General features: G+C 41.1%; 1 protein-coding gene across 4 annotated transcripts in view; it reads left to right on the forward strand.

Moving 5' to 3' along the window:
- Positions 1 to 14343, forward strand: part of nrg1 (neuregulin 1) — a 64347-nt gene that overhangs the window by 18255 nt on the left and 31749 nt on the right. For all 4 annotated transcript variants that reach the window (XM_050052683.1, XM_050052685.1, XM_050052684.1 and 1 more), the window contains exons 2-3: positions 6568 to 6706; positions 11184 to 11251. In XM_050052683.1, the coding sequence (XP_049908640.1) occupies positions 6568 to 6706; positions 11184 to 11251 (207 nt within the window). The remainder of the gene's footprint in view (positions 1 to 6567; positions 6707 to 11183; positions 11252 to 14343) is intronic.

The raw sequence follows: 14343 nt of genomic DNA on the forward strand, positions 1-14343 counted from the left end.
TCAGGTTTGGACTATTATCAATAATATGAAGTGTGGTGCAGATTGGATCATTTACTCCAAAGTTATAGCAATTTCGTGTTTCATGGTGAGACATCAAAATTCAATGCTCCACAGCGGGCGTGCCATTCAATATGAGATAGATCCTGTAATAACTCTTGATCACAATGTAGTTAAGCTCACACAAACCATGTCTGAAGACAATCCGATTACATCTGTAGGAGAAGTTTGTTAAAATACAACATGTGGAAAACACCAAAACTGACCACGGAATTCAAAATGGCCAACTTCCTGTTGAGTTTAGGCCAAGAGACCCAACAGGAGACTCTTAGTCCAAGAGACTTTTTTGTGCATCTGTGCATGATACAGGTGTGTACCGATTTTAGTGCATGTTTGTGAAACATGCTGCAGGGGCTGCTGTTTAAAGGGTGTGATAAAGCTATTTTGCCACTCCCATTGACGAAACTCATAACACATGTCCAGGCCTAGACTATTAAGGGGTGTGTGACGTTTCAGGCAGATTGAACCAAGTACATGTAAGTTAATGTTAATTGCTGTGTTATGACGAAATGTCAACATTCGCCTCCCCCCTTATGGCAATGCCGTTTGATGAAAACTCACACTTTCTACAATAAAGCATCATCAAGGTCTCATGGCTTTTTTGACCAAGTTTGAGGCGGATCTCGTCAACTTTGTAGGAGATATACGTCAAGGTATAAAACAAGTCATTTCCTGTTAGCAGTAGGGGGCGCTATAATATCACTAATTATTGACATGTAGATGTGTTCAGAGCCAGACTGTCATCAATCCTGTGAAGTTTGGGGAAGATTGGACCATGTATGCTGGAGTTATTAACTACTTCCTGTTTTGTGGCGAAACCCCTAAGTTTTATACCCCGCCACGGTCACACGGTTTGACAAAAACTCAAGCTTGTGATAACTTTTTTTCTTCAAGGTCTTTCGATGCAACAGACCAAGGTTTGAGGTCGATCAAATAAAATCTCTAGGACTAGTTTGTTAAAGTACCACCCCTGGAAACCAAGAGGCTTTTTTGTACGTCCTGGGATGTTACATGTGCATGCCAAGTTTCGTATATGTAAGTGAAAGCAGCTTGGGGGGCTATATTGTTGAAATTTTGTAGGGGATGCTACTGAGCCAATTTTTGGCACCTGAGCAGGAGACCCTTAAAATATCAAATTTTTCAACAGTTATGATATATGCGCAAAGTTTCATGAGTTTTCGAGTATTTTAAGCCACCCAAAAAGGCAATTCATTTGAAGGAAGAATAATAATTCCTTACATTTCAATAGGCTGCTCGCACCCCTTGGTGCTTGGGCCTTAACAAGCTAAAAGGGAGCATAATGCCACCTATAGCAGCTGAGTCAGACATACTTCAGTCAAATAAGTGATTCTCCTCCTGTGCTTGTATATTGGGACAAACCAAGTAGTCCAATTAAATGGCTTGGTCAAGCTGTTACCGCAACTCCAATTAACTGTGCATGTAAACGTACTGACTGACACAGTGCTGTAGACATGAGGCTGGCTACGTGAAACAAGTGAAAGAATGACTGCTGGAATGTTTGAATGAATAAGGTAATGAAAAGCACAGCACAGGGTACTGTGCTGCCACTCCAGAATGAATGTTGTGGATGGAATGAATGGTTCTCTAGCTTTTTGTAGACTGGAGATGGTCTATTTCTGCAGGGGCAGGATTCCTTTTTTTGGGGGGGTTGCTAAGAGTACATTCTCTATAGGCAAACAGCCTATAGTCTTTGTGTTAGTCACATTTGTTTTTAAACTTCACTGATTTTATTTTGTTGCGGTGTTGACAAAATGTGTGGTCTATATGCATTATAGTATTTGATTTACATTTAAACCATTTTGTCCATTTTCACCTCCACTAATGTAACTGCTGTGATTCCACTTCATCATGCAGAAGGAGATTTCTGCTGGTGCACTGCATCATGGTTTGTCCTTGACAACACTTGACAGAAAGACCATCCACTGCAGTTGGCTGATTGCTCTGCATATACAACCCGAGCCTTGCCCAAAGACCAGGAAAGTGAGGCAGCCTGTTGGCTAAGCTCCAGCACGGTGTCACTGCTCACTGGTTTAATGTTTCTGATCCACCAGCAAAAACGGAACTGAGAATTCTGCATTTCTCTCTGCACTCCATCAGGCATGATGAGGACAAAAACGGCTGCTCTGCTTTGAGCAGTGTAACTGAAACCCCTCAGCTGTGATAACTCTGACACACCCCACTGCACTGAGCAGTTACTGGGGCTAAAATGTTGCACAATAACAATATTTACTGTCCATGTCAGGCTGTTGATTCATTAATGTTATAGTTTGGTCCTTGTTTGTAATACATCCACTGATTACTGATTAATATTTCCAAAGCAAATCATTAACAGTAATGGCTTTGATAGCAAGTTCATGTTTTGATGCCACAAAAATAATCGAAGACTAGTAAATGCAGTCAATTTTCTCTTGAAGTAGAACTTGCACACCAGACTCCATTCATATCTTTATTTATTTATTATTCTCCAACATCAATTAAAATGCTGTCATAAAGACATCATGTTCAATACAGACAGGAATGGAATGAAAGTTCTGATTCAGCGTTCCTTAGGCTGTATATGTCTTATGCCCTAATCAATGTGCATCTCTACTCGGCTGCATAATCTCTTCTGCAGTCTCATTCATTCTTTTATCAGTTATCTGAGGCAGCTCCTTGTTGCAGTGCTGAAATGTGCTGTGTAATGCTGAGATAGTCTGTATTGTACTCACTGTACTCATTCGACCCCTTAAAGCCTTCTTTTTTTTTTTTTTTAAGAACAGATTTTCAGTAATCAAGGAATGTAGTTGCATCCATGAATATGAGTATATTTCAATCTTGATGTGTGCAATATCACCCCTGAACAATGATAAAGATTTATCAGGAAATAGTTTCAGTACAGAGAAGCAAAATCTGTTGCCTCACCATTTACATGACATGAATAAGTGTCAGATGTTATTAGGACCACTGACATGACAGATCTCAGTGAGCTGACTCAGTGTACTGCTGTCCAAAGACATGCAGGTGGAGACTCTAAATTTCCTGTAGGGGTGAATGTGGTGGTAGGGGTGGTGTGATTTTCTCACTAAAGTCTCCCTGAATATTGTCATCATTGTCAGCTCAAAGAAATTATCTTAATAAGCAGCAGTCAGTGGTGTGGCCGGTGCTTTGCAGACTTTTTACTACAGGTTTCACTCCTTTTGTATTATACTGTATATTCATTCACCTGTTATCCACAAATGTGTATTCTTTACAGCATCCATGTCTAAAGTCTGGCATGGAAGCCAATCACAGCCCACAGACCAATTTTAAATGGCCCTCAGCTTGACTTTCAAAAGATACTATACAGTATATAGCCCGCCAAACAATATTGGTTAATCATGCAAGATCACTTTGCATTTTTCATTTCACCTCAGGATGGCAGGAGTACCATACAGTTTATAGACATCCATCAAGTAGGAACTAGGCAGATGGAACTAACGTTTTTTATAAATAGATGGTAAACAAGCAAACAAGTGGTTATCTAACAGCTGACACTGACATGACCACAGCAAAGAAGTGTTAAGTCAACAGTTGCTTCAAGAAGTAGTGGAAAGTTGAATACATTTTCACTGAAAGATGACAGTGAGTTGTATTTGTCTAGTTTGTGATTTTTTAATAACTCATGATGCCAGAAGCAGCTGGCCCATTCACATTATCTAATGTGGCACCCATTAAAAAAAGTTTGGACATCCCAGTGTCCAAACTGTCGCAGAGGGATGCAGCCTAGAGCTTAGATTCTCAAGCCGGGTCGGGCCGGGAGCCCCCCTCCCTCTGACGGGCCCAGGCCGGGCCTGGTCAGATATGACGTTTTTTTTTTTTTTTTTTTATAGCTATGATTTGATAATGTTATAGGCTATGTATTGTAGCGACCCTGCAGTAAATGTTCTGTTATAATGTCAATGTTCTGTGAGTTAATGGCATGTTTGGGATTGAATGAGGTGCGGGGTGCGAGTGTGACGGGGATGAGGAGGGCTGTGTGAGTCCGCGTGCTGGTGTGTGTATGAGCGAGCTGGAGGAGAGAGCAGGAGTGCACAGATGGAGTTACAGCTAAGTTGTTGTTTGTTGGTTGTTTTGGCGTAGTTACGGCCAACAGTAACCTGTAATGTTCAGTAATAAACGGGGGTTTAATTGCAGAATAACTGCGTCATCCTTTCCACACGTCCGCCTACAGTATTATAAAAAATAAAATTAACCCACACTTTGTATGACACATAGCCTAAAGTTACAACAAACTTAGGGCCGAATTCACAAAGAATGAACTGTGGCCGCTGATAGCACCTTGAATTGCACTTCACTTGCACCCGCAGTTTGCTCCGTCTTAACGTCCTATTCACAAAGGATATTGCGCTAATGATATACCAGCGCAAACACGCCCACAAAGTTTGGCAGCTGAGTGCAGTTTGCCCCTGATTTGCCCCTGATTGCAATTAGCCACATGGCAAAGTATAAATGCTGGCTTTGCGCCAAGAACACCGTGGCAGAACAATGGCAGACTTTGTTTGGCAAAGTACTGAATACTGTATACCCTCATGTAGTGATGTCTGCTGGTGAGTCAGTCTAACAGTGTCGGATGGGTTGAGGCTGTGGATTTGACCAAGTTTGACCACTTTATCACTATTCCCTCTCACTTGTAGCTGTTTTTTCGTTATCTTTTGAATTTAATATGAATTATGGAACCGTTTTTGTTCACGTTTGTTTCCCCCGTTTCGTAAAATAAATTATTGAAAGTTGCTTTTGAAGTGCGTGACAGAAGTGCGTTTTGAGAACGACCGCAGACTGTCACCTGTTCAACGCATCAATATCTTCGGATGCCATTAAAGTAATAATGATTATAATAATAATGTCAAAATATTATTTACAGACTGATTTAACAGACGATCACTGCTGCCACGATCACTGGAAAGTCTGGGCGAGAGGCTTCCACAGAGGAGCGCCCAGTTTGCACCAGCTTTCTAAAGACGTTATTTACTTCACTCAAACTGCGTGTGGCTATTAGCGCTGGTGTTAGTGAATTAGACGTTGTTTATCAGTGAGGCTCATTTGCATAGAAATCTGCTTGGCAGCGCAGTTAGTGGAGCATTTCACCCTCAAAAGCCACGCAATCCTTTTGTGAATTCGGCCCTCAGTTACAATGTTGCAACATTGTGAGCGCACAGCCCTTCACCACCTGGATCCTAAAATAAACACCTGTTTTATTACATAATCATGCTACCGTGTTGCGCCATTCATTAAGATCCTATGTTTCTGTCATTCAAATAACAAGACTTGTGATTTAATACTCTTAATTAACAGCCAACTTATTGAAAAATGTCTATCTATGTGTATGTCTTTTTTTTCAAGGTTAATGGCAAACATATGCCCTCGTTCCACTGTTTGTGAGGCAGTTCTGAATTTGATTTTTTTTTTTTTTTTTTTTTAAATCCCATCTATTTTCAGGTCATTAGTGCAGATGGTCACATTTGGTACATTTGACTATTTTGAAATCATATCATGGTACTGTAGATTGTCTGTATATTGTCCCAAAAGCTCATTTTTTCAGTCTCTCTCTCTTTTACAGTGTAAACCGTATATCTCACCAAACACCAGTGATCCATTCTTTGCATTGCCACAGGTGATATGAAAATGGTACATTGAGTCAGAGGCAAATTGCTTATGTGTAAAATTTTCTGAGCCTTGCCTACAGTATATTAGTGTTTGAAAAATATGTTAGGGAGATTTTATTCATTGGGATTTTTATTTTTATTGTAATAGAGAACAACAAGTGTTTCACTCAGTGACGCTGATCTGAGATGAGTCAGACAGGGAAAAGGTATACCAAATCTACAGTATGTCCTGTAAATCACAGAATGTGTAACTAAATGCTCACCAATCATTTAAAGGAATAGTCCACCCAAAATACCATCAAATAGTTACTGCTTGAAATCTTGTACGATGGTTTTGAAAAGTTTATAGTTTGCTTCTTCATGGAGGATGGCAGCTGTAGTCAGACTGGACTCTGGTAACCATGACAATTTTAGAATATTCTTTGCTTACATTTCTGCTGCATAATGCAATTCTACTACTCATGCTCCAAAAAGTATTTGCACAACAATATGGCTGAATATGGCCTCCATTTCAATTGTGTTCTTAGTTTTGGTCTATTACAACAAATAGAAAAAGCCTTTGCTATTGACAAGAATGTTTTGAAATGAGTGTTTGGAACATACTGAACACGTGAATGGAAAGTGTAGTAGTGACATGGTGGATTAACATGTTTCTATGGACATTTTGATACTATTTTTATTTGCAGTCCAGTCTGACTGCAGGTGCTATTTCAGATTTACCTTCACTTTGTGAAGGAACAAATGGTGGGATGTTTTCTCCAAATTCAATAAACATGCAGCCGGTACACCTTACTTCATTTACTAACTCAGTGTAATCTTTGTGCCAGTGTTGTCTTCTTGCTGCACTAACTGTGGGTGTCCTCTGCAGCTGCCACCAGCACCACCACTACAGCCAAGACCTCCAGTCATGTGACGCGCTGCACTGACAGCCAGAGGAACTACTGTGTTAATGGAGGGGAATGCTTCACCCTTGAAATCATGCCAGGCAGCACAAAGTTTCTTTGCAGGTATGATATGGACAGTAGGTTATAATACTGACTTTGATTCAAGTTTTCATCTGACTGTATATGTTATAAAATAGTTACTGTGATTTATGAAATCCTATATACTGAGTCATGCAAACTGAATGCAACTTTGCTGTTAAGTGTTGGGGAAGCTACTCTGAAAATACTGTATATTTATATCCTGTCATGTATATAAACAATATGATCATGTGTTTCATATGCTGGAATGGGTGAAGTTCTTCTGATGACAGATGACAGCTGTATCTTCAGACTGAGATAGTATATATCATATAAAACTGACAAATGTAATTATTTTTAAAACACTACTTGAAAAAAGCAAGAATTGCTGAAAATTGTGTACCGGTAGGTCAGGTCTAGATCGTGGTCAAACTCAAAGCCCCTCCTGAATGGGAAGCCACGACATACCATGTGTTATAAGGTGGCAGGATAACTAGGACACTTTGTTTTGCCCTCAGAGCTGAGGTTAATGCTAACCAGCTTCACTTTACCCAGCAGTTAAGAAGCAAGACACAGGAACTTTCCTTTGGTCTTGAGGACCTGCAGTGTTTATTACATAATGGACAACCTGAAACCAACATTGTTCATTTACTACTACTTGACTGCTAATTTACAGCCAAACACTCGCTATGCACACACTACTCACTAAGCTTAGCAGGATGGGAGCGAGGAGAGGCATTGAGTGTCTCTCTGCATTTTCTCTGGCCTTTGTTCAATTTGCTGTCACATCTCTTGACCCCATACTTGCTAAAACAAGTTGCTGAAGTGAAAGTTCTGCCACAGAACTATGTTGTTATGTATTCTTGCACATTTTAAGTGGGTTTACAGGATTCCTGGTGTTGTTTTAGTGGGTATTCAGTGTATACCTGCGTATTATGTTAGACTACACTGCTGTGCTGTGGTACCATCTGGCAGACAACAGCAGACAGAACGGTTTGTGGCTGGGGTCAGTGGGCTCTTTGATAACCCTGTTGACCTTCTTCCTATACTGCTGGGTGTAGAGGTCCTCCATGGATGGCAGCTCCATCCTGGTGATGTATTGAGCAGTTTTCAGCACCCTTGAGAGCGGTGCAACTGCCATACCAGGTGGTGATGCAGCCAGTCAGGATACTCTCGGTGGTGCAGGTGTAGGAGTTGCTGATGTTAAATCTACTTAGCCTGCAAAGGAAGCTGTTTCGCTGTCTTCCTGATATTGTTAGTGTGGTGACTCCAATTCATGTCCTCAGTGATATGAAACCCAAGGAACCTGAAGCTGCTGACTCTCTCAACAGCAGTACTGTTAATGGAGATGGGGGCATGTCCTTTTCCCTTTCACTTCCTGTAGTCAACTTCTTAGCATTGCTGACATTCAGATGGAGGTTGTTGTAATGGCATCCAGATGTTAGGGCTCTGACCTCCTTCCTCTTGGCCGTCTTGTTGCTGTCAGTGATTAGTTTACTTTAGTGTATTTGATTTGATCTGGACATCACAGTAGCATTAGAATTGTACATTTATGAACCAGATACAATGTGTTTAGTGTTTGAGGTGTAAAAATAATTTGCAACACCTGTCCACAGGAGGCTTTTTTACAAGTTAAGATAGTAAAAGGAGAGAAAAATACACCCGCAAATACTTACACACAAAGGCTGATGGTGGTTGGGTCAACAGCAAACTTAATGTTGGAGCTGTGTGTGGCCACACAGGCATATGTGAACAGGAAGTGCATGAAAGGGCTGAGCACACAGTTCTGAGGGGCTCCAGTGTTGAGAGTCAGGGAGAATGGAGGATGTGGTGGTGCCTGTCTGCACAGGCAGGGGTCTTTTTACTTACTTGGTCCTATATACTTTGCTTTAATTGATTTCAGTATCTCACTTGAATTTCAAATTCATTCAGATGATTTTTCAGTCCAAACAAGTGTTTTGGAGAAATGCCGACTGTACATTTACTGTAAAATTATAAAATGGCTCTGTGAAAAGAAAATTAGACAAATTCTTTCACACATGCCACTTAAGATCAAATCTGTTTGTACAAGTGGTTCTTGCATCAGGCCCATTGACTCCAGTGAGTTGAAGAAATCTCAGTAGCATCATGCTCCATGCATGGATTTAGGGATGAGTTTTATGGAAATTTAGGTTTTATTTATACAGTAAACAGTGGGGGACAGTGGTGGATCTTCTTAGGATAGGCTGACCATATCTTCAAACCTCCAACAGGGACCCTTAAGTGTACTACATGTTCATGCACATACACATGTATGCACTAAATCATGCACCATGGGCGTTTTCATCAGATTAGGGGCTTGTCGCAAGTTTCCGAAAAATTTAAATGTCAAAACATAACTGCTGCACCTTGTCAATGGTGGTGGGTTTGTCTATGGGTTGCTCTGACACAACTTGAGTTATGGTCTATTTCCCGCTAAGTCTCTCCCTTTGCAAAGACTTTTGGATTCATTGTGGCCATGTACCACAATGCTGTATACCAAAATGGGTGTTGATAGAGTTGAAATACATAAGTAGATATTCACGTTACTGTTTTTCACATCATGCAAATTGTCAAAAAACCCATCATGGTGGACTTCTATGGTCCCAGAGGGTTTTTTGTAGAGCTGGATATGTGTTCCAAATTTCAAGTCAGTTGGACTTGCTGTCAAGTCAGTTGGCTTTTCCAAAATTTCTGCACCACCATGTGGCTGATTTGGGACATTTGTACATCATTTTGAGTTATTGGGCCAAGTTTCATGTCTCCGGCTCATGGCAGTTGTAGCTGCAGTGGATGACAATGAATAATTATAATAAACCAGCCCAAAGTCATTATGGTTCTGCCACTTTGGGGCTTGAACCCTAATGAAAGTATAAACTAAAAACTCTTAAATTACATTAAGTCAATAAACCGCTGATGCAGAAGTGCAGAAGGGCTCTGGCATATTAGCTCTGTAGCAAAAACACTAGTTTGTCACTGTCAGTCAGGAGTAATATTTATACTGGATGATTCTGCACCTCATGACTTAGCTCCACTACCATCATTTAAAGCTTTAGATTTACTGGTCTGTCTATATCCTAACCCTCACCTATGCTCATGAGCTATGGGTAATGACCAACAGAATGAGATCACCCATGCACGCAGCCAAAATGAGTTTCCTCCGAAGGGTAGCTGAAGATAGCCTTGGAGCCTTGAAGCTACGGTAAGGAGCTTAGACGTCCAAATAGAGCTCAAAGTAGAGCTGCTGCTCCTTTGTGTCAAAAGGGGCCAGTTGAGGTGGTTCGGGCATCTGATCAGGATCTTCCTGGGCACCTCCCATTAGAGGTGCTCTGGACACGTCCAACTGGTGGGAGACACCGGGGCAGACCCAGAACATGTGGAAAGGATTATATATCTCGTCTAGCCTGGGAACGCCTCGGGGTCCCCCAGGAGGAGCTGGAAGGTGTTGCTGGGGAAAGAGGTGTCCGGAGTACTTTGCTCAGCCTGCTGCCCCCGAGACCTGGCCTCTGATAAGCGATTGGAAATTGAATAGAATGGAACCATCATTAATGCCAGTGGGGGAAGTAATGTGCCCTTTAGTGGCACTGAAAGTCTGTAAAGGTGTTGGGCCAAGGGGTAGATCGGTCTGTAACCACAGACTGTAAAAATATTGGACGTAGCTACAGTGATGTCACTCATTGGGTTGTGGACCCCCATTTTGAAGCCTACAGTTCAGCATTTCGGCCATTGCCATCTTGTTTTTTTTGGAGCCAGTAGTGACTGTATTTGGGGAAAGGCTGGAGCTGTGGAAGAGCAAGAGGTGGATCTGACTGAGAAGCTGAGGACACTTTTGTCAGACAGCCTTTCACACAAAGATGTCCACACTTAATTATGCGTAACTTTAAGCCTTAATAAAATGCAAATGGTTAAAAAAAATTCACCCCCTGTACAGTTGTCACGAGGGGGGAAATTAGCTATAGAGATCAAAATGTGTTTATTTCTGCTGTTAAATTGGGCAATTTAACATGGGGGTCTATAGAGATTAACTCGCTCTAGGAGCCAGCCTCAAGTGGCTGTTCAAAGAACTGCAGTTTATGCCACTTCTGTGATGGCTACATTTTTCAGCCCTGGGGTTGCTGCTTGCATGTAACACATCCGACTCAAGCAGGAAACCATGAATTTGTACCTTTTAACTGACCAACAATATTTCCTTATTTACTGCAATAACCTAATCATGTGAACACTGAACATTGTTTGTTGCCACAACCACATTTTTCCCCATACCTTACACATAGCCTGCACAGATATTATAGTAGAACATGAGGATTTTAAAATCATTGGCTTTTGACATTAAAAAACTTTCTCTGCAAAACAGCATTGTTGTTTGGCACCAGACTTGTATCCTGGATTCAGCCATTTTTTGTGCCTGTAGACTGGATGTCTTTGTGTTTGTCCATGTCTTCTCATGTCTTGTGTGTAACATGTCAGTACTGTTTATCTCTTTTCCTTTCTACCCATCACTCAGGTGCTTGGCGGGATTCACTGGGCACCGATGTGAACAAGCTGTGCTTAAGAAAGTCTCAGACCCAAAACGTATGTGAACACAACTGTATTCAATCCCACATGTCATTGCTGGTGTTTCACCCCTGTCATGTTTTCTCCAAGAAATGGTGGAGAAATCCATGTTTCCCTTATAGATGCAGGGATACAAATCTGATGATAAGCTGGGCATTGATCCTGCTGTAATCTATGTCTAGCAGCCTTCAGCACACTCTCCTGTGGAGTAGTGCACTGAAATTTGCATGTACTTCACATCTCATCACACCTCATCCTTGTTGTTCAGGGCAGCGATCTGCCTCCATCTAGAGTTGAAATGGTGTGTCTCGTCTTCTCTTCCCATTCAGCCTCACCCCCATCTTCCTAGAGAACACTCTTGTAACGGGTATTCCCTGCATCAGAACTCATTCCCAATGGTTCAGTGCTAGATGGACCAGTGTGTGATTAGTAAAGAGGTGATGACTTTGATGTTAAAGTCCAGACTAAGTTGTTAAAAAACAAGTCTTACACAGAGGAGATCACTGGTTGGGCTGCTGCCACATCATGACTAACAGAGCCATTACTCAGAACCGTCAATGCTCTATATGGTTTCCATGCTGTGTGACTGCCATGCATCTGGGCCTATGTTGCTATGTGGCTGGGGTCATGACACCCTCCATAAAGGATTATTTCATAGGCAAGACTAGGCTTGTCCTGAGTGGCTGCATATGTACATGCAAATTTCAGTGTGCTGCTAAGATGGTATTCAAACTTGTGGAGTTTGATGGAGGGCCTGTACAAAAATAAATTTGTTTCTCATATAATCATGATTCAAAAATAATTGTGTATGAAGGTGAGATGACTAATAAACTCACAGACCATAGCTAGACATATTGGTCTAGCTGGCCCTTCCTGCTAACACCAGTGATGACTGTTGTGGGTTTTGCATAGCTCTTGTATAAACTAATTCCTTCTTTCCTCTTGTCTGTTTCTTCTGTTTCCTGCTCAGGTGTCCAAATGAATTTACTGGTGATCGCTGCCAAAACTATGTAATGGCCAGCTTTTACAGTATGTCTATTTCCTCTGCTATCTATTCTTAGATTGGAGCATGCTCAAGTGAAATTTATTGTGCTGTGTACCTGTTCAGTAGATCTGTGATATTGCTGCTCAAAACCTTTTGCATGTTGAAGTCTATTTCTCTGTATTATTTTTCTATGTAAAGCTGCATGTGGTATTTTTGAAGTTATAAAATTTCTGCTTCAAACAACCGAAAATGAACAAGATTGCACATTTATATTTCTAATTATTAACTGTCAATGTTCCATTCTTTACTGTCAGTATGTTTAATTATATACCTGCATTTATGTGTATGAAAAACCTAATTTCTTTCTATTTCTATTAGAACACAATCAAACCAGTTACCAGTTGTAATCATTTGGTCAAATGTATTCTAAGAAACAGATGGGCAAGTACGCTGAGCAGTGTTCCGACTATATACAGTATTTGAGTAATTGTCTGTTTTTCATCGATCATCATTTCACTTTTGCTTGTAAATGACCATTTTACCTAACTGGATCCTGTTCATTTCCTAGTGAATTTATTTTTCATATAAAAGAAAGGACAAATACACACGTGTGATGAATCAAACAAAGACAAATAGTGTCTTTGATACAAATTCCTTGTAGGACTGCAGTGTCAGTTGCTCCAGACCTGCAGTTTTGGATAATCCGACCTATGCCATTCATTTGCTAGAAATATATCTTCAGCAGTTTACAGCTGCAGGTATCGCCATTTTCATGAATGCAATAATTGCTGCAGTTTACCATAAGTTGAGTACCTGTTAAGAGGACACGATGTCAGTTTGTTGGTTATGTAGGTATACTATAAACCTCAATTCACTCACTCAACTTAAACATTTTTTTGGAAACGACTTGCACTCAAAACTTTTAGTGTAGTACAATACAGTGACATATAGTTTTGAGTACACCAGACACAAAATAAATGTGTCACATGACCCTTGTCTGAGAGGAATTTTATGTCAGTTTAACATAACTCTTTTTTGTTGTTTGAGCATTAGATTCTTTGACATATGAACATAACTACATTGAGTACAAATTTTGCAGTTTTTCACATTTAACATTCATTGAATTATAAAAATATATTGTGGTAATCTTAATAATCCTAGTTGCCAAAATGGTAAATGGACCTACATTTGTATGTCATCTGACCATTCAAAGCACTTTTTACACTACGAGTCACATTCACCCATTCACACACACATTCATACACAGGTAGCCGAGGTTACCATACAATGTGCCACCTGCTACTCAATTTTTAACACACTCACGCACCAATGGAAGCATCATCGGGAGTAATTTGGGGTTCAGTATCTTGCTCAAAGATGCTGACATGCAGACTGGAGGAGCCTGAGATCAAACCGCTGATCTTCCGATTTGTGGATGACCTGCTCTACTTCAAAGGCAAAGAGATGAAGGCAAAGAGATGAGTTCTGAACCAGGAAATGCTTTTTATTTCACCTCAACACAACTTCATGTACGCACTCTACTATCCACATAGGCGGGAGGTGACTAACTGTGTATACGACATAAATTATGGTGCAAAATGTCTTTTTTCACAACATTAACTGTAAACCATTAGAACAACTGCGAGATATGTGAACGTTAATCTCTGTGTAATGGGTAACATGAGTGATTTAGAACCCATTTAAACAGTTTTCTTTAGCTTATGGCCTTAAACACATTGTCTCACAGCATGCTGGGAAACTCAACCCATTTAGCCCCAACAAGCCAATGTGTAAAGTGCACAATGGTAGTGTTTTTGGCCTTAAACTCGTACTCGTAATTGTTGTCCTCCGCTTATCCGGGTCTGGGTCGCAGGGGCAGCAGCCTCAGCAAAGAAGCCCAGACAGTCCTCACCCCAGCCACTTTTGTCAGCTCTTCCGAGGGAACCCTGAGGCGTTCCCAGGCCAGCCGGGTGATGTAATCCCTCCAGCGTGTCCTGGGGCGGCCCCGAGGTCTCCTCCTGGTTGGACATGCCCGAAACACCTCCCAAGGGAGGCGTCTGGAAGGCATCCTTACCAGATGCCTGAACCACCTCAACTGGCTCCTCTCGATGTGGAGGAGCAGTGG

This window comes from Epinephelus moara, chromosome 9, assembly GCF_006386435.1.
Source record: "Epinephelus moara isolate mb chromosome 9, YSFRI_EMoa_1.0, whole genome shotgun sequence".
In the NCBI taxonomy this organism is placed as follows: domain Eukaryota; kingdom Metazoa; phylum Chordata; class Actinopteri; order Perciformes; family Serranidae; genus Epinephelus; species Epinephelus moara.